General features: G+C 68.7%; 2 protein-coding genes across 4 annotated transcripts in view; both read right to left on the minus strand.

The window, feature by feature from the left end:
• Nucleotides 1-7454: 7454 nt before the first annotated feature.
• MAFA (MAF bZIP transcription factor A) lies at nt 7455-9997 on the minus strand. The gene has a single exon (XM_032316834.1). The coding sequence runs from the start codon at nt 9641-9643 to the stop codon at nt 8576-8578; it is 1068 nt and encodes a 355-aa protein (XP_032172725.1). The 5' UTR covers nt 9644-9997; the 3' UTR covers nt 7455-8575.
• A 3897-nt stretch (nt 9998-13894) lies between these two features.
• The window catches only part of ZC3H3 (zinc finger CCCH-type containing 3), an 83749-nt gene continuing 77320 nt past the window's right edge, over nt 13895-20323 (minus strand). Inside the window, exons 10-12 of one of the 3 annotated variants that reach the window (XM_032315484.1) lie at nt 18765-18943; nt 17731-17866; nt 15586-16069 (exon numbers count right to left, since the gene is read on the minus strand). In XM_032315484.1, coding sequence (XP_032171375.1) covers nt 15878-16069; nt 17731-17866; nt 18765-18943 — 507 coding nt within the window. In that variant the 3' untranslated portion in view covers nt 15586-15877. Of the gene's footprint in view, nt 13906-15585; nt 16070-17730; nt 18129-18764; nt 18944-20323 lie in introns of those variants that run through there. The other 2 variants (XM_032315485.1, XR_004279464.1) reach the window with 2 other exon arrangements.

The raw sequence follows: 20323 nt of genomic DNA on the forward strand, positions 1-20323 counted from the left end.
CCCCACCCCCAGCTGGTGAGGGATGCAGTGGGAGTGGGCTCAGGCCTGACTCCAGCCATGTGATCTGCCGTGTCTGCCCATGGCCCTGGTGTTGGTGGGGTGGTGACCCAGTGCAGGAGCGTGGGCATCTACGGCGGGGGTCCCTCCAGCCTGACCCGGCCCCCAGGACCGGCCTCTGGCCACCCCACACTGCCAGGACCCAGCTCCCAGGCACAGGCGGCCCCCAGTTGGCTCCAGAGAAGGGACACTGAGTTCTTTCCTGGCCTACCGCCCTCCACACCAGTCCTGCGCTCTCTTGGGCATTAGGGGGCCGGCGGGGGGTGGCCTGAGGGGCCACCTGTGCTCTTTTCCAGCCTGGGAGGCCCCCGGGAGGGAGGGACTGGTGCTGGGGATCTAGGCAGGGCTGTGCAGGAAGGCTCTGGGGCCAACCTGAACCTTACCACACCCACAGCGACGCAAACAACACACGTTTTTTGTCACTCCTAGGCCACAAATGAGGAGGTGGCCAGAATGGGACAAACTTTGGCCCAGCTCTTACCCCAGGCAGCCCAGGCAGGGCACCCGGAGAACCCCGGGGAGCATCTGCCCTCAGCTGGAACAGGACGGGGAAGGGCCAGGCCCTTGGGCAGCAGGCAACCCGCTGTGTGTCACGCCCCGCCTGCCACCACCCACTCTCCCTGAGCAGGCCCGGGAGCAGGCCCGGGAGCAGGCCCTGTGGCTCTCCTCCACAAGAGGACTTGGCCTTGTCTCACCCCTGGGCAGGGGAGGGAGCCTCGCTGCTAGGCCACCCGCCGCCCTGCATGGTGGCTGGTGGTCCCCGGCTCTCGCCCCCACAAGCTACAGGAGTAGGGGTCCTTGTGCTGTTCCCGGCCCCAGGACCCTGTGGCCTCCCCAAGTCCTCTGCTCCCGCTGCCCCCCCACGTCCCGCCAGAGTCCCTGCTCCCTCCTCCTTGCCCTGCCCCACTCTCTCCAGCGCGGGGACCCTCTCTGATTCCCTCCATTTCCCTCTTGAAGGCCCTGACCCGGCTCTCCCCCCAGAGGCGCTGCGCACCTGCATGCAGCCCCCGCGCGCCCCTGCGCGGTCCTCGCCCCGCCCCAAGTCTCGCACACACGGAGACACACATCTGGAAGTGCCACCCCTTAACACCCTGTCACCGGCAGCCGCCATCACGTGCCCCCGCCAGGCCCTCACCTCCTCTGCTGCTAAGGGAGTTCAGGGTCGGATAGTCAGAGTCAGGAAGGAAGGAAGGACAAGGCTGGGACAGAGAGCAGAGGGTGCGAAGGCCACAGGGCTGGGTCCGGAGTCGCGGCTTGAGGGCACTTGGGAGCCACAGGGGCTTCTGTCCGGAGCTGAAAAGGAAGGACTCCTGGCCCCCGTCCGGAGTCACTGGGGAGGGAGTCTGGGCGGTGGTGGGGCCAGGGGCCTTGCGTGGAGGCTATCCACAACCCCCCCAGGCATTGGCTGCCCCCCTCCAGGGCTTGGGGGGCGATCCTGATCTCTGGAGTCCAACTGGGCCCCACGGAGTGACCTCAGGCCAATCCTGGGCTTCTCGGTGCCCCAGCCCCCATCTGTAGGAGGGTCATCGCCTTCCCCGGCGCTATTCCCGGGAAGCCACCAGGTCCCACAGACCTGGCATCTGGCACTTCCAGGTCCTTCTCTGAGGACAGGGTGGGAGGGAGGGCAGGAGAGAAGGAAGGCTGGACCCGGGAGCTAGGGCCAGGCTGAAGTGACCCAAGGCGCGGTGAAGGGCCAGGGAGGTAGGGACCCCCGGGCAAGAGCTGGAGGAATCTGCCCCGGTGGGGACCGGAGGGAGCAGCCCTGCAGGACTGCGGCCTCCCAGGTAAGTCCCAGTGCCGCGGAGGGGTGTCTCGGAAGGCAGCACGGGAGGGGGGCAGTTGCCTTTGAGACTAGAATGGCTGACCCCAGCTGGCCTCAGGACACCTAACTCAGGGCACCAGAGTCAGGGAGGCCACTGTGGAGAAGGTGACAAGGCTCACGGAGCTCCAGGACGCCAAGGGACCGCACTGGCCTGCGGCTGCGGCAGGAGGTGTTGGGGGGAATGCCCCGCCCCTCCCCGCCCCCCACCCCTGCGCCGCCACTGCTGGGAGCCCGGCTCCTCCCGCCTCCCGGGGATGGGGCGGGGAGCGTCCCGCCGCTCGGCCGGCGGAGAGGCTGGGGCTGAGAGTGTGAAAGCCGACACCTCCGTCCCCCGCCGCCGAGAAACCTGCCTCCTCCCGGGATCCCATGCCCCCGAAAGCAAACTGTCGGCTGTGGCCTCTACCCCTGCCCGGTGGCTTGGGTCGGAGCGCCCTAGGAATTCAGGTTCTCCGCCCACCCTGAGGCCCAGGGAATCTGCATTTTGGCAGGATTCGGAAGCAGCGCGCACTCTGAGAACATCCCTCCACCCCGAGCCAACTCGGGGGGTGGCGGTGCAGGGCCACCGAGCCGGGAGGCTTCCTGGAGGAAGGGGTGGAGAAGGGAGAGGAGGAGCGCGGAGAGGAGGCAAGGGGAGGGGCTTGGAGGGGGAGCGGCAGGCGGAGGATGGGGGGTGGAGAGTACAGGGAAGGGAGAGGAGGTGGGAAGATGCGAGAGCGGGGGTGGGGGGGGATAGCGGGAGGAGGAGCGGGAGGACGACCGCCGAGCAGCTCCCCTAGGGGAGCGGGCCCTGGCCGAGCTCCGGGGGCACCAGGCCGGCCGCGCCCGGGCCGACAGGTCGCCCCGCCCCGCCCGTGGGCCAGGCCCCGCCCCCAGCCCCGGGCCGCCCTCCACCGCCGCGGGCTAATGGGCTGTGACAGCTCGAGCCCGGTGCAGCTGAGCGGCGTCACTGTGCATTAGGCCGGCGCTGAGCCCGCCAACAACCGATTACTCGCCCCGGCTCCGCTGCTGCCGGGGCCCAGCGGGAACGTGCGTGTGCGCGCGGGCGGGGAGGGTGGGCGTCCGTGCACGACCCCTCCTGCCCTGTCTGTCCAGCACCGGGACTGGCCTCTCTCATCTCCCTGCAGACCGCTGCCTCCCCCACCGCCTGCCGCAGCTGGAGAGACACCCGACCTCCCGCCTCTGCCCGCCTGCTCCCCAGCCCTCCCTGCCTGGTCCCCAGGAAGTGTCCTGTGGCTCCTGGGGGGGCTCCAAGCGGCTTCTGGAGGTGGTGGGAGGGACGCTGCCCTGCTCCTGCACCTGATGGCTCCGCAGTGTGGGCCCGGCCAAGCCCACTCCCTGCAGCCCCACTGGCACCTGCCCCTTCCCTGCTCAGAGGCCCTCCCAGGGCCGCCCACTCCTCCCGGGCTCCCACCGCCCTCACCAGGGCCCTCCACCTGTCCTTCCCCTGTCTCACCTCCTCCAGGCACCAGGGCTGGGACTCTGCCCACCCCCTGCCTCGCCCCACTCTGTAGGCCTCTGCCCCCCGCTGTGCTGGCTGCGACCCACCAGGATGGCCCCAGCTTGTCCAATTCCTGGTCTGTCCCCGCCTGCTGGAATAGGCACACAGTAGGTGCTTAATCAATACTTTGAAGTGAATGAAGGCGTCCCCTCCACTGTCATGGCCAATTGTCCTGGAGCCAGGGGCAGCGGGGCCGGGGGTCCCTGTGAGGGTCCATGGGGGCTGAGCTTGAATCTGGGGGGCCCCAGGCCTCCCTCTCTGCACCCCCGTGGGGCCTCCGGGTCCGTGGCTAGACTTCAGGGCTCAGGGACTGCTGAATAAGCGGCAGGCCCAGGAAGTGAGGGAGCTGGTCTTGCAGTCAGAGCAGCGGAGGGGGGGGGGCTGTCCCTGTCCCCTCAAGTGCAAGGGACAGCCCAGCTGCTCACCTCTGGGGCTGGGTCAGAGCTCCCACCTGCTTGCTTCCCAGAACAGCTATCAGGGAGGCTTCCCAGGCTCAGCGGGGGCCTGGGGACAGGCTGGCTTCTTCCTGCGGCTCACGCTGCCCCAAGTCCCCAGACCCTGGCCAGGCAGTCCCAAGCGTGGCCAGAGACGGTGGCCTGGGACCCTCCCTGGGACCCAGAAGGGGCCATCAGCCCCAGGCTCGGTTCCTGTCCGATCGAGAGGCGGGTCGCCCAGCCTGGGGCCCCTGTCTGTGGGCAGGTCGCTGAGCCCTTCCGGGCCCCACCCAGGCTGCTCCCAGGACCCACCTGGTGAAGCCACCCTGGGCACAGGGCCTCCAACCCAGCGCAGCTGGTAAAGGGCCCACCTGAGGCAGAGGCTGGGCTTCGCGAGGGGTGGGCGGACCTAGAGAAGGCCCCGCACCGAGCCACGTGCTGAAGAGCAAGGCCTCTGGGCCTCGTTGCTGGCACTGAGGGACCGGGCTGGGGCGGACGTGGTCAGGAGTCCAGGGCAGGTGGTGGGGTCTGTGGGCTCCTGGGGTCACGCAGAAGCAAGCAGACAGGAGGTGACTGAAGGCGACATTGCCCCGGGGTGGCCGGCGTCAGAGGCCACACGGCCAGGATGGGGGGTGCAGGGACCGGGACAGACAAAACCCACGGGGTCCGTGTGGTGGGTCACAGGCGTGTGCACTGTCCCGTGTGTGTGCATCTGTGTGCTCCCATGTGTGCGTACCCGTGTGTGTGCGTACCTGTGGAAGGGGTCAGGGGCTGTGGTTTGCACGTCTCAGCCTATGCGTGTGGCCATGTCTGGACGCACACGCCTGTCTGTTCCTGTCGCCCAGACCTGTGCCTGCGGTCCTGCGCGTGCCTCTCCTCGAGGGGGAAGAGGACACCTTGGCCTTGTGCTTGGCCACCCTAGGAGCTGGCTATAAATAGGGAACCGGGTGGGGGGGCCCTTCGGACAGGCACGGAGACTGGGCCAAGAGTGGCCTGGAGAGCCTGCCTGGGCCACAGACAGAAGTGCGGTGTCCCTGCACGCAGCAGCCCTGCGGCCCATCTAGGGCCAGCAGCTGGGAGCTGGATTTCTGGAACCCCTAACCAGCTGGGGGACGAGGAGCAGCTGGGCTGGGCGGGGTGTGCACCTGTCTGGGCTGTAGGGAGCCTGGCAGGCGAGGAGGACAAAGCTCGGCTGTGGGTTCTGTGTGGGGCTCGAGGGCCTGGAGGGACGTTGGCCCCAGAGGCTGCAGGGCAGAGGGACAGCTGTGGTGGGATGGGGTACGGGGGTGCCCGGATGGACTCCCAGGCCTCCGCTAGGAGCTGGGGTGGCTGCAGCCTAGCCTCTAGGAGATGCGGTGAGGACAGCTGTGGTGGGCACTGGCGTGGGACAGTGGCCTCTGGCCAGGGACAGCTGCTGTGCGGGAGTGGCCATGCGGGGCCTGAGTGTGGGGGGGGCATGTCCAGTGCACGCGGCTTCAGTGTGCACATCTGTGTTCGGGTTGGGGTGCACACATCAAGCACATGTGTCAGGCCCTGTCCCCCTACAGCACAGCCCCTTCACAGTCTCTGGTCTGCGGCCCCCCACAGGAGTCCTCCTGCCCTCCGCCCCCCCCAGGTTGCCGGCCCCTGCAGCAGGCGAACCAAGACCCCTACCTCCTCCCCTGGCACTCAGCAGTCCAACCTGCCCTCTTCCTCGGGGCTCTTGGTCCCTGCTGGGGTCCCTGCCACCGGGCACAGAGAAGTGACCCAAGAATGAGTGAATGCCCGCCTGCGGGGTGAGGGGCGCGGAGCCAGGAGGGCGGGCTGGACACCCTCAGAAAGACGCCTCCTGGCGCCTCCACCGGGAGGTCAGAGCCCGGGCCGTGGAAGCCGAGGGGCTGAGGCGGGGGTGCCCCCACGGCCCCCCACACCGTCCCTGCGGGCCACTCTGCACTCAGACACACGGACACCCGGAGGACCCTCTCTCCTGGCGGCAGACAGACAGAACCCCCTCCTTAGCCCGGTCGGCCCCTCCCCAGGGGGCCCGGCCCACTGGGGGCTGTGCGGGGCGAGCAGAGGCTCGGTGGCGGCCGGGGGCGGCCAGGGGAGGCCCCGCAGAGCCCTAGGACAGTGAGTTGGACCGTGAGCCGGGGCTCAGCCGGTGCGCGCAGGAGAGCTCGGAAGCCAGAGGTGTTTTCCTCAAACGGGCTGTTTTCCACGAAAAGATCTGCCTCTAAACACAAAGTCTCCCTCCTCCCCGCCCCCCCCCCCCAGCACTTCCCGGCCTCGGCCACCTTCTCTCCCGGGCAAGAGAAGGGCGGGGTTTGGGTGAGGAAGGAAAGAGAGAGGGGAGGAAGCAGACGCTAGAACAGGACAGGGACACCAAGCCCCGCTGCGGAGAAGCCCACCGTGGGCCGCGGGCCAGGGGTGGCCGTTGTGGGGACCCTCCCTCCGGGGCTCCAGAGCCCAACTCAGGCTCGGGCACGCGGGGCTCCGGGAGGCCTGGCGGGCCTGATCGCTGCTCCCTGCCTGCCACTGGCTCCTCACAGGGCCGGCCGTGGGGCCCAGCGACCCTGGCCAGCCTCGGTCCTCCATGCGCCTGGTGCCTGCGCTCTCGGCAAGGAGGAAGATTCCCAGGTGGGTCTTCTGGTGGCAACAGTGAAAACTACCGGGTCCTTGTCCAATGCCGGCTCCAGACTCCGCCTATGCCCGAAAGGACAAGGGCCTCCGGGGATCCTGAGTCCTGGGGTCCCCTTCCTGAGGCTGGCTGGGACCTGCTGAGCTGGCTGCCCCCCATCAAGCTGCTGGACCCCCACCTGGTGCCTGAGCTCATCCCCGACTCCCCCCGCCACGTGCCCCCCAGATGTGTGGCCTCTCGCTCTCCCCGCCCTGGGGGCTCGAGATCTCAGCCCCGGGGTCCGGAAATTTTGCTGAAAGCCCCAGAGACCCCCACAGTCTTGATACCAGTTTTATTCTAAAGCCAAAGGGGAGGCGGCCGCTGTCACCTCTTCTCTGGGTCAGAACAGCAAGCCCAGCTCGGGCCGGCGCCCACAGAGATCGGCCGCCGTCCCAACCCTGAGGACGAGCCTTCACGGTCTCCAGACGGAAACGTGCGGGCGACCCGCGCAGCCCAGCTCAGTAAACGTGCACACGGAGGACCTTCACCGTCCTCCCTCCCTTGGTGAAGGGGTGACAAGTCCCCTAAGTCCTGCAACTGCCGCGGACCCTTTAGGGTGAGAGACTTCTAGAAGTGCTGCTCCTCCCCGGCTACCCACAGCCCGGCCTCCGCCCTTCAGAAGACAGAGGCCAGGCCACCCCTTGCGGGGGGGGGGGGGGAACTGTGGGCTCAGAAGGCATGGGGACAAGTACCGGCCACGGCCCCTTAGAGGGAGCCTGGGGCCACCACCCTGAGGCCTTCCTCCCCAGGGGCAGCCGGGGGAAGGTGCCTGCAGGTCCCACCAGCGGGCCGCAGCCTTGTTTACAACTCTGGTCGGAGTCTCTCTGGTGGCCCAGTCGGGTCACCCAGAGCTAAGGCAGGCCCTGGTCACGGGCCTCCTTTCCTTTCTATCGAGGGGAGAGACGGCAAAAATGAAAGCCACAGAAAAACCAACCAGGCTCCAGTGACTTTGGATCTAAACGGATTTATTTTGTGTGTGTGTGTTTCCCCCCTTTCCTCGGCTTCATAGCAAATGAAAAAAATATCCAATAAAACGCAACAACACAAGAAAACTTTCAACGACTTCGAGTGTCTCCCACTCAGAACACTGGGCAGGAGCAGGCCTGGAAGGAGCACAGGACCCACTGGAGGCCAGAGGCCTGGTGGACCTGCAGGGACCGCAGGCCAGTGGCGGCTTCCTCCTCCCCACTGGCTAGTCCAAAGCGCCACTGGGCTTTTTTTTTTTTTTTTTAAAGATTGCACAAACAAAACGAAACACAATTTAAATTAAAATAAAAACACTTTCTTCACTTGCCTCCATGCCAGGAGGTTCAGGCTGAAACCTCCTCTTTAAAAAAAAAAAATTTTTTTTTTTGCTAGAAATACTGTGCATTACTTTTTTTTCTTCCACTTCTCTTGAAGGTTAAAATAAGATATATTTCCCCGGGACTCATAAATACGATCTGGTGCATAGAGAAAGAGCAGCAGGGGAGTCCGGGCCAGCCCCCACCCTCAGAGCGCGGCGACCCCCCAGCCCCACCCCCACCCCCCTCCCCCCGTGAGTACAGCAGGGCAGCAGGACTGAACACGGCATAGATAATATCCCTCGGCTTCAATCTCTAGGGGACGCCGGCGGCAGGGCGGGGGGCAGGCGGGCAGGCAGGGACCGGACCCCTCCGAGCGAGCGAGCGACACATGCTGGGACACGCGGACGTCCGAGGGTGGACCCCGGCCGGGAACGAGGGAACTTCCTCCGGGGTTTTCTTAACTAATCACCGAGCAAAACAAACAGAAATGCTTCGAAAATAAAGTCGCTTTAAAAAGGAGTCGTAGAAACGGGCGAGGAAGGGGAGGCCGCGAGAAGGCCGGCGCGCGGGGAGCGGCGGGCGGCGGCGTCGGGGCCGGGGAGCCGCGCGCCGCGGCCGGGCGGGCGGACGCCGGGGAGGAAGCCGGCTCCGGCCCCGCTTGGCCGGGAAGGCCCGCGCTCCGTGCGCGGAGGGGGCGCGGCCCCGTCCCGGACCGCGAGCCGGGAGGGCGCGGGGCGCCCGGCGGGCAGGGGCCTCCAGTCCGGCGCCGGCGGCCCGCGCCTCTGGCCGGTGGCGGCGGCGGCGCGCGCTCGGCCCGGGCGCTCACAGGAAGAAGTCGGGTGCGCCCTTGGCCCCGCCGGGCCCGGCCTGCGGCGGCGAGGACTCCCGCGGGAAGCCGGCCCCGCCCGCGCCCCCGGGGCCGCCCCGGCCCGCCAGCTTCTCGTATTTCTCCTTGTACAGGTCCCGCTCCTTGGCCAGGCGCCCCACCTCCAGCTTCAGCTGCTCCACCTGGCTCTGGAGCTGGCACTTCTCGCTCTCCAGAATGTGCCGCTGCTGCACGCGCTTGAAGCGGCACGACTGCGCGTAGCCGCGGTTTTTGAGCGTGCGCCGCTTCTGCTTCAGCCGGATGACCTCCTCCTTGCTGAAGCCGCGGAGCTGCCGGTTCAGCTCGCGCACCGACATGGACACCAGCTGGTCGTCGGAGAAGCGCTCCTCCAGGCGCACGTGGTGGCCCGCGCCGCCGCCGCCGCCGTGGTGGCCCGCGCCCGCGTGGTGGTGGTGGTGGTGGTGGTGGGCGGCGTGGTGGTGGTGGGCGGCGTGGTGCGCGCCGTGGTGGTGGCCGGTGCCCATGTCGTCCGCGCCGCCGCCGCCCCCGAAGCCCTGGCCCCGGAAAGCCTCGTAGGCCGCGGCGGCCGCCGGGTGGTGCGCGCCGTGGTGCCCGGCGTGGTGGCCGCTGCCGATGAGCGCCTCCACCGCGTCCTCGGGCGTCAGGTTGAGCGCCTCGGGGTTCAGGTGGTGCTGGTAGCCGCTCATCCAGTACAGATCCTCCAGCGCCGGCTTCCCCGAGGCGCCCCCGACGGCGCCCGGGCCCCCGCCCGTCGGCCCCGCGGTGGCCCCGGCCTGCGCCGCGCCGCTGCCGCCCCCCGCGCCGCCGCCGCCGCCGCCGGTGCCCGGGCTGGGCGCGCAGAAGCTGGGCGAGGAGGGCACGGAGGAGCAGGGCGTGCTGAGCGGCGTCGAGGACAGCGAGCCGGGCGGCAGGCGGTGGCAGAAGCGCTCGGCCTCGGGTGGCTCCTTCTTCACCTCGAACTTCATCAGGTCGAAGTCGTTGACGTACTCGATGGCCAGCGGGCTGCTGGGCAGTTCGGCGCCCATCGCCAGCTCCGCGGCCATCGCCTGGGGGCCCCCGGCCCCGCTGTCGCGCCCGGCTGCGCCTCGACGGGAGGCGGCGGCGGGGGGGAGAGGGAGCCGCGGGCCTCTCCCCCCCTTCACTCCCCACCGGCGGCGGGTCTCGGCGGGGGCGGCGCCCAGACGCGCGGGGAAAAGTTTCGCGCGGCCAACTTGGGGGCGGCCGCGGGGGACGCCGCCGCTCGGGCTTCTCCGACGGCCCGGGCCGCACCCCTGGGGGCGCAGGCCGGCCCCGCTCCCTGTCCCCGCGTCCGCGGCCGGGCGGGTGGCCGGGCGGGTGGCAGGGAGGCCGCCGCCTCGGGCCGCTCGCGCTCCCCGCGCTCCGCCAGCGTCCGGCCGGCCCCGCCTCCACGCCCGAGCGCCGCGCCGTGCGCTCCTCTTTATAGAGCAGGGCGCTCGGGCCCGCCTTCCTGGGAGGGGCGCGAGCCCCCAGGCCAATCGGAGCCCCAGACCCGCCGCCCTCATTTGCCTATCCCCATGGCAACCCGGAGCCCAGCTGTCAATCTCCTGCGGGGAACAGCTGTGGGAAGGGGTGATGACCGGCAGCCCGCGAGAGGAGGGGGCAGGGCCCTCTGGTGGCCGCCGCGGGGGACTGCACGCGCAGAGGACGCGGGGCCGAGGGGTGCGGAAAAGGCGCGGCGCGGGGGGCACGGAGCCCCGCCTGCGGCCCCCAGGTCTCCGCGTCCGCGACGGGGAGGCCGGGGAGTCTCGGGGAGCCGACGGGGCCCCTCGGTGCTTCGCTGTCCCCGCCACCCCGCGCGCCGTGACCCCGCAGCCCCGCGAGCCTGACGGCGCCGGGACCTTCCGGCCTGCGGACACCGGGGCCACGGCGCGGCTCGGGCGGGCGCGGCTCGGGGAGTGCCGGTTATTTTTAGCCGCGCGGTCCGGGCGGGTTCAGGAATTTAGTCAACAAAGTTGCTGGCACCTCGGTCGGCGGCTGCACCGCGGGGCGCAGGTGGGGGGGGGCGCGGGCCGGCGGCGGGGGGGGCCGGGGGCACGGGCGGGGGCGACACCGGGCGCGCAGGGCTGTGCAGCGGGGCGCGCTCGCGGAGCAGGGGACGCGACCGGTCCCGGGTGGGCGGAGCCGGGAGACGTTGTCACCGGAGTGCTTGGGGCCCCCCCGGATTTTCCATACTGCTGTTCTAGGACTTCTTGGGGTAACAAATTCAATCTTATATATAACCATCCGTGCATCGAAAGAAGATTCTGGAAGAACCTGGGCAGGAAGTCACTAGGGCAGTTTCGTTTTGTTTTGTTCTGGGCATAAATGCCGTTATTATAACAAGAATTCATACAAGTGGGACCAAAACCACACTTCCTAAGATGCCATGGGGTGGCCCAGCCGGCACTGTCGCCTTCCTCCTCGCCCCACAACCCTTCCCGTAGGGCTTGCTCTGCTGCGCAGGCAGGGTCAGGCCCACCTCCAGGACCCTCCTGCCCTTGCGGGGACAGCTCAGCCAGAGGCAGAAGCAAGGCCCCAGACACGCTTGGGCTCCAGGCTACGTGGGTTGCCAGTTGCCCTGCAGGGTTTGGGCTTCCCTTTAAAGCCCCCATGCCGCGTTCAGATGGAGGTCACACTCAGCCGCCACCAAGTCTAGCTAAAGTGGGGACAGGTTCCCCTACATCTGGCCCCCAGATGTGCTGGGTCGTGCCCTCCGTCGCTCGCTCACTGGGCACACAGCACTCTGTCCCGTGCCCACGCCTTCCTTCACTGCTCCGGGAAGGGGCGGCCTGGGGAAAGCAGGGCACCTGTGTCCCCGACGGCTCAGACACTGGCCTTGGAGTCAGACTAGCCAGCAGGCTTGCCTCAGCTCTTGGCCACTCAGAGCCTCAGAAGCAGGAGTCCCCAGGGGAGGCCCCCAACCCCTCAGCTTCTTGCTGGGATGTGTGTGGGGGGGGGCAGCAGAGCAAGGGTTATTGAGTGAGAGCAAAACCAAGTTTACTGAGCTGCAGTCCGACGTTCCCAGAGAGGGAGGGAACCTGAGAGGGCTGCCCGCTTTGCTGCCCTCCCTGTCTGGTCCCTGTCGCCCCTGTGGCCTCCGCCAGCTCTCCTCCTGCCAGTCGTGGTCGGGCCACTGGGAAGGGCACCAGGGTTGCTGCCCGTGGGTTCTTGAGCCCGGGGAAGGTGTTGGCCTTCCTGGGCTCCTTCCTGCTCAGCCAGGGCTGGGGAGCCGAGGCCGTGGGGCCCGGGGCTCACCCTCCTATTGGCCGCAGGAAAAGCGGACGGGCGTGCCGCGGGCCCTCACAGCCAGAGCAGCGCTGTCCCCTCGGCCCCCGCGACAGCCCATCTGTGCCCAGAAGACCAGCACGCTGGTTCCGCGCTGCCCCGGGAAGGGCGTTCCCGCGCCACACGTGCCTGCCAGTCCTCGCCTGACCCAGCAGGAGTCCGCAGGGCCCGCCCCCTGGCTGGCCATTACTTGCGCCCCACAAATCGTTGCTGCGTTCCCGCTGCATGGCCTCGGGGTCATCTCTGGGAAGGTGGCCCAGAGACGGACCTGTGCTGGGAAGCGAGCGGGCGGCAGAGGGAGGCCAGAGCGCGGCTTCTCATTCCGCGCCTGGGGTCCGTGTTGGGTGGGGCTGTCCCAGGCTTAGCCCCACGGCTGGGAGTTCCTGGAGACAGGGGCAGTGGGGCAGGGGGTGGCCAGAGCCACTGGCAGTGTCTTGGGGCCCCGAGTCCAGCGACTTAACCCACGCGTGCTCTGTCCCGGCGTCTGTGGCCTGCAGGCCTCGATGGCCGGCCCAGACCCCTGCTCAGGGCCTCGCAGGCAGTGAAGCAGCTCCCAGCTCCCCCGCTGCAGGCAGGGCCCTTTCCCAGAGTCGGAGGAACCCAGGCCCCGGCTGCCTGGTGGCTGGTGGTCCCCTGCTGACCCCGAAGCTGCCCCCCCTGGGCTGCAGGACAGCCTCTGGAGGCTTCCATCTGCGGGGGACAGTCGGCCAGGTTCTGGGCCTGGAAGGGGTCCCAGGTCGTGGCTATCTCAGTGGGAGCCCCAGGAGGTGAGAGGCCGGCAGGGGGTGCTGGGAGGAGCTGGCTGCAGGGTGTGGGGGCACCCCCCGCAGGCGCACGGGGGAGCACGGGCACGAAGCTGCCAGCGCCACGCTTGTCCTAGGCCAAGGGCACTGCCCGGGGCTCGGGCCCCACAATGCTAACTACCGCTCTGGTAGGGAGTGTGGTGCTGCACTGGGTCTGGACGGGTCACTGTTGTCCAGTCCCCGCAGCTCAGGGGTCCCATCTCCCACCACACCCCCTTTCTGGGCTCGGTGACAGCAGGGCCCAGTGCCTTCCCTGCTTAGAATGAGGCAGCCACTATGTGCCAGGCACACTCTGGGGGTGCCCACAACAGGGGGCAGGCACTTCCTTGGGGAACGGCCTCAGGCCGGGAAGACCATGCCACCAGGGACACTCCCCCGGTCCCGGGTGAGGCCAGGCCCACCCCGCCCCGGTCCACGCCTCCCCCTCGCTGCTCTCACGTCAGGTGCCTCCCTTCACCCGACTCAGGGCCCCCGGCTTACAGCTTAGACGGGGACCACGGCTCCAAGGTCTCCAACGCCCACTTGTCTGGGGCCCAGCCCCTCCCCTCCAGCTCAAAGGGTCAGCAGAGGGTCTCCCCCCTGCTGCGGGGTCTGAGCTGGGCCACCAGCCCTGCCGTTCTGCTGGCTGCCTGACCCCAGGCCTCAGCTGGACAGCTGTCCCTGCCCCGGCCACAGCAGGCAGCGGGCCAGCCCACGTGAGGGGCCCCGGCCCAGCTGCCGCCTCACATGGGGCGCCCCGCCCTCGTGTGGCCCATCTCTGAGAGTCTCCACAACCTGCCACACCAGGGCAGTCCATGGACGGGCATGGACCTGTGGCCAGAGACATAGGATCCAGGAAAGGGGGCGGCCCCTCCCTGGTCTGGGGGACCCGTGCTGTGCCCTCCGCGAAGGCCACACGCTCTGCCTGGAGCCCAGTCAGCCTCAGCCGGCAGCCTGATCTGTCTGGGTTGGTGTGAGGTGACAGCACCTTCATCCCTGAGGATCTCTGCTGGCCTGCGCCTGACACGGGAAGCCCGGAGCGACCAGTGGGCACTCTCTCCTCAGAGGAACTGCCCTCCTACCCCACCCTGGGCTGCCCAGGAGCTCGGACTCTGACCAGGCAGAACCCAGGCCGACAAGGTCCCCAGATGGGTCACAGGGAGTGTGGGGGAGCTGGGCCCCCGCCCAGAACTGGGCAGCCACTGGCCCGGCCTCTCCTGCTTCCCAGAGTGCCAGCCCTTCCTGAGCCTTCCACGCTGGCCCACGGTGGTCAGACCTGCTGCTTCTGGGTGGTGGGCTTCGCGTGGGGCCTGTGCGTGCCGCGTGGCTTGGAGCAGTCAGGAGACTGGGCTGAGCGTGGAGCTGGGAGGGGCAGGCCCCCCGGTGGGTGTCCCGCACGCAGTGACCCAGCTGTCCAGCCGACCGCGGGGCGCCCACCCACCATGCACACAGCTGTCTACTCCACAGCCTGGGCTGCGTGTCCCCCTGTCCGCTGTGAAGGGAAGAGCAGGGAGCCCGGGGGGAGGTAAGGGTCTGAAGGGGACGCAGCTCAGATCAGGCCGGACCAATAACCGCGTCTCCAGCCACCTGTCCGTCTGTCCAGGCAGAGGAGGGTCGCGGTGGAAACGGCGAGGAAGCCCTGAGGGAGGAGGGGCAGGAGACGGGCCCGCGTCCTGGACTCCCCCCAGGGACTGCCAGCTGTGGGGCCCCCCACGGTCGATGCCCCGCTCCCCCGAGGGCCCAGCCCACAGCCGGGACCCTGCGGCTTCCTGATGGGGAGTCCCTTTCTTTCCGGCTGGGGCTGACTCCAGATCCACCACGCTGCCGAATCGGCGGCGGTGGCCACGAGCACCCGTCTCAGGCCTCTGGGGACGTCCGCCTGGGTTCCTGGGCAGGGGCGGGGGTGGGGGCAGCAGCGACCGTAAGGGACTGCAAACTCCAGTTCCGCCTCACTGGCCGCCTGCTGCCACAGACGCTGGCCTGGCCCCTTGCCGTGAACCAGCCCCGTCCTCGTCACCTCTGGAGCTGGACAGGGATGGCCCCCATCAGTCAGGGAGCGGTGGGGACGCAGGAGCCCCCCGCTCCCCGTCACGGTCTCGGGGGTGCTGGAGTGTCTGCCCGTCCGATGTGGGCTGGGCCCAGGAGGGCTCTGCTCTGGCCAGTGGGCCCCTCAGGGGTGCGGTGTGGGCGGACGCCTGCACTCTCCCCACTGTGCTGGCCCCTGCGAGCCAGGGCTCCAAGGGACAGGCAGAGGAGGGCCGTCACGCAGCAGACCTGACCGCAGGCTGATGCGTGGAGCTGGCGGCCAGGCGAGGAGGAAGGCGTGGGGACACACTCAGGTGTGGAGTGGGCAGGGGGAGAGGAGAAATCCCCAGGTTGTCCCTGTGCCCCTCCGATCCCTGGCCCTGGCCTCCCAGGGTCCCTGTCAGCCCAGACCCTGTCCTGGGCCCCTCAGTGGAGGCTGCAACGCCCTGCAGGCCTCCCTGGGTCCGTGGAGCGACGCAGACTCCACCCGCTTCGCTCTCCTTCCCCGGCCCAGCCGCTCGCCCGAGACCCTCGCCCGAGACACCTAGAGGAGGGGCTGGGACGGAACCTCAGCTGGGGGCCCGCTCCGCCCGTCGGGTCCAACGCGCTCCTTGGCACCCCCCGCCCCAGGCCCCTCACCATCAGGCATGTGGGCTTGGCCACAGTGGGGAGGCTGTCCCCGACCCTCTGAGCCATTTCTGGGAGGCAGGGAGGCCGATGTTCCTGCCCAGAGACCCTGTAGCCGCCATGGACGTGTGGCCAGCCCTTCCTCTCCCGCGGGGCACCCCATTCTTCTCTTGGGGTCTGTGGGCAGCGTGTGCCCCCCAACTCCTGCGAGCTGGTGCAGACAGGGCTGGACAGCGGCGCAACGGCACTCAGAACAGCCAAGCAGACACAGGGCAGAACCTTTATTGCTGAACATAAAATACCCACCAGGGAGCCCGGCTGGAGTCCTGGGGGTAGTGGGGGGGAGGGGGAGTTGCATGGCACAGCTGCTCTCACACCCACAGTGGGCCCAGGCCTGGCACGGAGCCCTGCCTGGCCCCCCTCCAGGCTGGAGGTTGGGGCGCATCCTGGGTGCTAGGCTGAGGGCGCAGGGTTGGGGTGGGAGGAAGGTGGGTGTGCAGAGGGGCTGGCTGGGTAGAGCCCGGCCCAAGGACGAGGCGAGGCCCTGGGCACACACGGTCACGGAAGGCTGAGAGCCAGGTGGGCAGGGCAACAACCCCGGAGAACCCGGGGGGGACTTGGTGGCAGGCGGCCCCTCCTCTGGGGCAGGGGCAGGCAGAACCTCCTTCCTCTCCAGGAACAAGGGGCTGAGGTAGGCACGGGCTGGCCCCCGGGGCCCTCACAGACGGGGTTTGATGTGCAGAGTTTTCCCTGTTCCGAGAAGGGCAAAGGTAAGGTGCCAGCCGCCCCCACCGCCCCCTGCCAGGGAGGAAGCTTCTGGGTCAGGATGCAGGAGACTCCATCCAGCACCCACCTGCCTGCCCCGGGGTCCGGGGAGCCCCAGCAAGCCGCCGGTGGGGTTATAAATGCCAGGTGCAAGCCGTGGCATGCAGGCCCTGTGACGCGGCCACGCTCACACCTGCAGCGGGCCTGCCAGACGCACACGTGGCGGCTCTGGGCCAGTGAGCAGGGCAGGGGAGGGGCGGGGGGGCCTGGGGCCCTGCGCAGAGAGACAGGGCCTAGGGGGACGGGAAGGGTTTCCTGCAGAGGAGCAGGGGGCCTGAGGACAGAAAGCCACCTCCAAGGGGGGGCTCCTGCCCTGCACAGCCCACGCTCACTGGGACTCCACGCCTCTCCTCGGCTACGAATGCTCCAGGCCACCTCTCAGGCTGCCATCCCCATGGACCGCAGACGCCTCCACGTGGCTGTCCTGGGGCACGGCACCCTCTATGTCCCTGTGAGCCGGCCTCGCCTCCTGGGCCACCCATAGCGGGACCGAGGGCTCCAGTCACCTGTTTGGCCAAGCCAGAGCCCAGAGGCAAGCTGGCCAGGGCTCCAGGCCGGCACACTTCACTGGCCTCTGCCTGCTGGCCATGGCCCCTACTGGGGGGCTGCCTGGGGATGTGCAGCCCGGCCTGCTGCCCCAGAGCCCTCCCAGGCCCATCTCCTCCTGCACCTCCGGCTCCCAGCCCTGGCCAGGTCGGAGGCGGGCCGAGCAGGAGTCAAAGGCTGCCAAGGCCTTGGAGGCCAGTGGGGATCTCCACAGCCCGTCCTGGGCCTGGCCCACCCTGCCGGCCTCTGCGGACAGACGGATGCTGGGGTTGGCTGCCTCGGGGTGGGGGTGGGGTGGGAAGGAGGGGGCCACCTGCTGCCTCCCCACCGCAGGGGGGCCTGCCCGAGGGGAGGGGGCGGAAGTAGCTGGTGCCCTGGTCCCAGGCCAGCATGCAGAGGGCCCGGCCGCAGCTTCATGCCCTGAAAGGGGGGCCGCGCACGGGCGCCGGGTCCAGGCCCCTCGGAGGCAGGCGTTTGAGCGTGCTCAGCGGAGCCGTTCGAGAAGGCTGCGGCAAGCATCTTCCATTAACGTTACGACCGTGAAATATGACAATAAAATGATAGCCGTATGGTCGCAAATTTGCAGCCCGCCGAGCTGCGTGGGGTTTATCGTCACTCAAACGCGCGGAGAGCTGTAAAATGTTTACAGAAAGGGTCGTTTGCAGCCATAAAATCCTCTTTTCTCTCCTAAACAAGGCTGAGTGGAGCCATTTACCAAGCCCCGAATGTTCACTGGGGGAGAGGGAACATCTGTTCTCTCCAGGAGCGCGCGGTGATCTTCCAGAACAAATTAACAGAAATGGGTGCTTTCTAATTAAATCAGCCCTCGGCTGGGGTGGTCTGCGTGGCAGCCGCTGCTGTGCTCACACCTTGGCCGGCTCTGCCCCCGTGGGCGGGACGTGTGCACCTGCCGCCCGTGCTGGCGCTCCCAAACCATCCAGGCCCCACCTGGGAATTCTGCCCTGGTGGGTCTGAGGTGGGCACTGGAAAAAGAGCCCCTGGCTGTGCCATACTGGGCCCCGAGGGGCCAAGCTGCCTACCTGAGTCCTTGCTTGGGGGGCTCCTGGGGGTCCGGGCCCTGGGCAGGCCTCCTGGGCTCGGCGAGGACTGCAGGGAGATGAAGGCAGGCAGCTTGGAGAGGCCGCCGGGGCCCGGCGCCGCCGAGGCAGCCTCCTCCTGCGGAGACAGCTCCTCCTGGTCCAAGGACTGGGAGGGGGAGGAGGGGGAGGAGGGAGGGGGGGAGGAGGGGGAGGGCCTGGGGGAGGAGGAGGAGAGGGGGGAGGGGGGAGAGGGAGAGGAGGGAAGCTTGGACAGGGGAGAGCCCGAGGCTGCGGCCAACACCCGTTGGGGGGAGGAGGGAGGGGAGGCCAAGCCCGCAGCCACGGAGGTAGGGGAGCTGGGCGTCTGTCTGCCGGGGCGCTGGGCAGCCGAGGCCTTCCTGCGGGAAAGGAAGGGGAGCAGGAGCGTGAGGGTGGGCGGCGGCTCGGCAGGCTGGGGTCCAGAGGGCACCAGCCGACCAGCTGTGCGGCACCTGTCCCAGCAGCCCCGGGGCACCACCATCCGGGTCTGAGGCCAGCCCTCGGTCACTAAGGACAGGCTGGTGACGCCATGGGACCTCTGGCACGAGGCAGCTGGGGCGAGCCTGGCCGGTAAGCCCCGGCTCCACACGGACCCTGTCCTCTCGCGCCAGAGCGCCCGCTCCCGGGACGGGTGAGCACGATGTGGGGCCCCAGCCGTGACCATCACCCAGGACCCCCTTTCCTGGGGCACGGGAGTGGGGTAGCCAGAGACCCCACGTTCCTCCATGGGGCAGGGGCTGCGCAGTCCCACAAAGGCCGGTCTGGGCCAGGGATGTCCTCAGCTCTGTCCACCCTGGGGATGTGGGCTGGGGCGCCTCTGGAGGTGACATGATACTCAGCCTTGAACTGAGGTTTCTTTTTGGGTCTGAAACTGTAAGAGCCGGGAAGGGACACAGGGGCTCCCCGCCGGGGTCCTGAGCATCTCCAAGAGCAGGAGGGACTGCTTCCGGCCCACCCCTGGGGCTTCCACATGCACCCCCCACTGTCCCTGTCACCTGGGTCCATGGCTGGAGGAGGCCTTGCTCCTGGGGGGCGCGCTGCCGGGCTCTGGGGTGGGAGTGGGCCGCCGGCCGAGGCGCTTCTGGCTGCGGTGCAGCAGCTGGCACTGGGCGCCCCGGGGACAGAGGCCCCTGCGTGAGAAGTCAGGGCACAGCAGCGTGTGCTTCTTCTTGCACTGTGGAGGAGGGGGACACGCTGCTGGGGGAGCCTGGCAAGACCCCTGTGCCGCATGGGCTGGCCCTGTCCGCTCTGCCCCCAAGGGGCCGAGGCCCCCAGCCCTGGGCAGCCTGCACTCCCTCCCATCCACGCCCCCTGAGCCATCAGAAGGGTGAGGGCCAGCACTGCCCAGCCGGGCCCTGGGTCTGGATGGAAGGCAGGGACCACGGGTGGCCGGGGGCGGGGGCGTCTCCCAGCTGGGACGGGGATTCCTGAGACACGAATCCCTCCTCCGGGCTGCAGGTGGGGTTTGGGGGGGGCTCCACGCCCAGGGAACCTTACCGCATGGGGTTTAGGCTTCAAGCCCAGGGGTGCTCAGGTCGGCCGAGGCCAGCACACACCCGATCCACCACACCTGTTGTGGTGGCTAATTATACCCAGTTTGGGGTGCACCATCCAGCAGGTGCTGGGGGCAACACGAGGCCTCAGCTCTGCCCACGGCCCACAGGGAGCCACGAAGCTCTGCCCATGTCCCGCCTTGCCTTGGCCCACCCGCTTCCGGGGGCGGGAGCCGTGGGCAGTGATGGGCCCAACTCTCTAGGCTGTTCCGCACCTATTTCCTGCCTGAGGCCCCTCCAGGAGACAGGTGCTCGGCTCCACCCACCCCTGCAGCTGGCTCAGTAGGCATGACCGGGAGAGCCGGACTGCAGCCACCGCCCCTCGTGCTGGCCAGGTGACAGGAGAGACACAGTCCTGGACAAGAAACCCTGCACGGTCCCTGCCAGCCCCACCCAGAGTAGAGCTGAGAACCAGCTTGGATGCCGGAGCAGCTGCAGCGCCCACCCCGGCACGGGGGCTGTGCGCCGGCTGAACCACGGGGAAACATGCCAACAACCCCGAAGCCACTTGCTGCCGGAAGCCAGTCCCCAGAGCCCCGGCCTCGGCCCTGCCCCCAGCACCCAGCACAAGAGCCTGGTGGAGGAGGACCCCTCAGAGCGTGTGCCCGTCCCCGGAGCGGAATCTGGGCACCGGCCCCATTCTTGGCCGCACACCTGCTCCCACCACCAACAGACCAGAAGCCCCTTGCACTGGGGCCGGGGGCTGGCGTGCACATGGGAGCCGGCCGGAACCGGCAGGGCCATCTGCACAGGCAGAAGGAGCCCTGAGTGCCCACGGCAACCCCCCGCCAGCCTGTCCGGGATGGGGGGCAGACCCACCCCTGCCCCGAGAAGGCTCATGCTTGTTCGCTTGATCCTTCCCGTGCCTTCCACTATGCACTGAAGCCCCGTGAGGCCGCTCAAAGAGCAGCAGAGCCTGGGGGATAGGGCCTGCGGGGACGGAGGGCTGCCTGGTGGGGCGGAGGGACAGGGAGAGGGCCTGGCAGCGGACAAGAGAAGCC

This window comes from Mustela erminea, chromosome 16, assembly GCF_009829155.1.
Source record: "Mustela erminea isolate mMusErm1 chromosome 16, mMusErm1.Pri, whole genome shotgun sequence".
In the NCBI taxonomy this organism is placed as follows: Eukaryota; Metazoa; Chordata; class Mammalia; order Carnivora; family Mustelidae; genus Mustela; species Mustela erminea.

Bases quoted from the DNA above. Each gene is read 5' to 3' on its own strand.
- MAFA (XM_032316834.1), bottom strand. From the start codon at position 9,643: ATGGCCGCGGAGCTGGCGATGGGCGCCGAACTGCCCAGCAGCCCGCTG.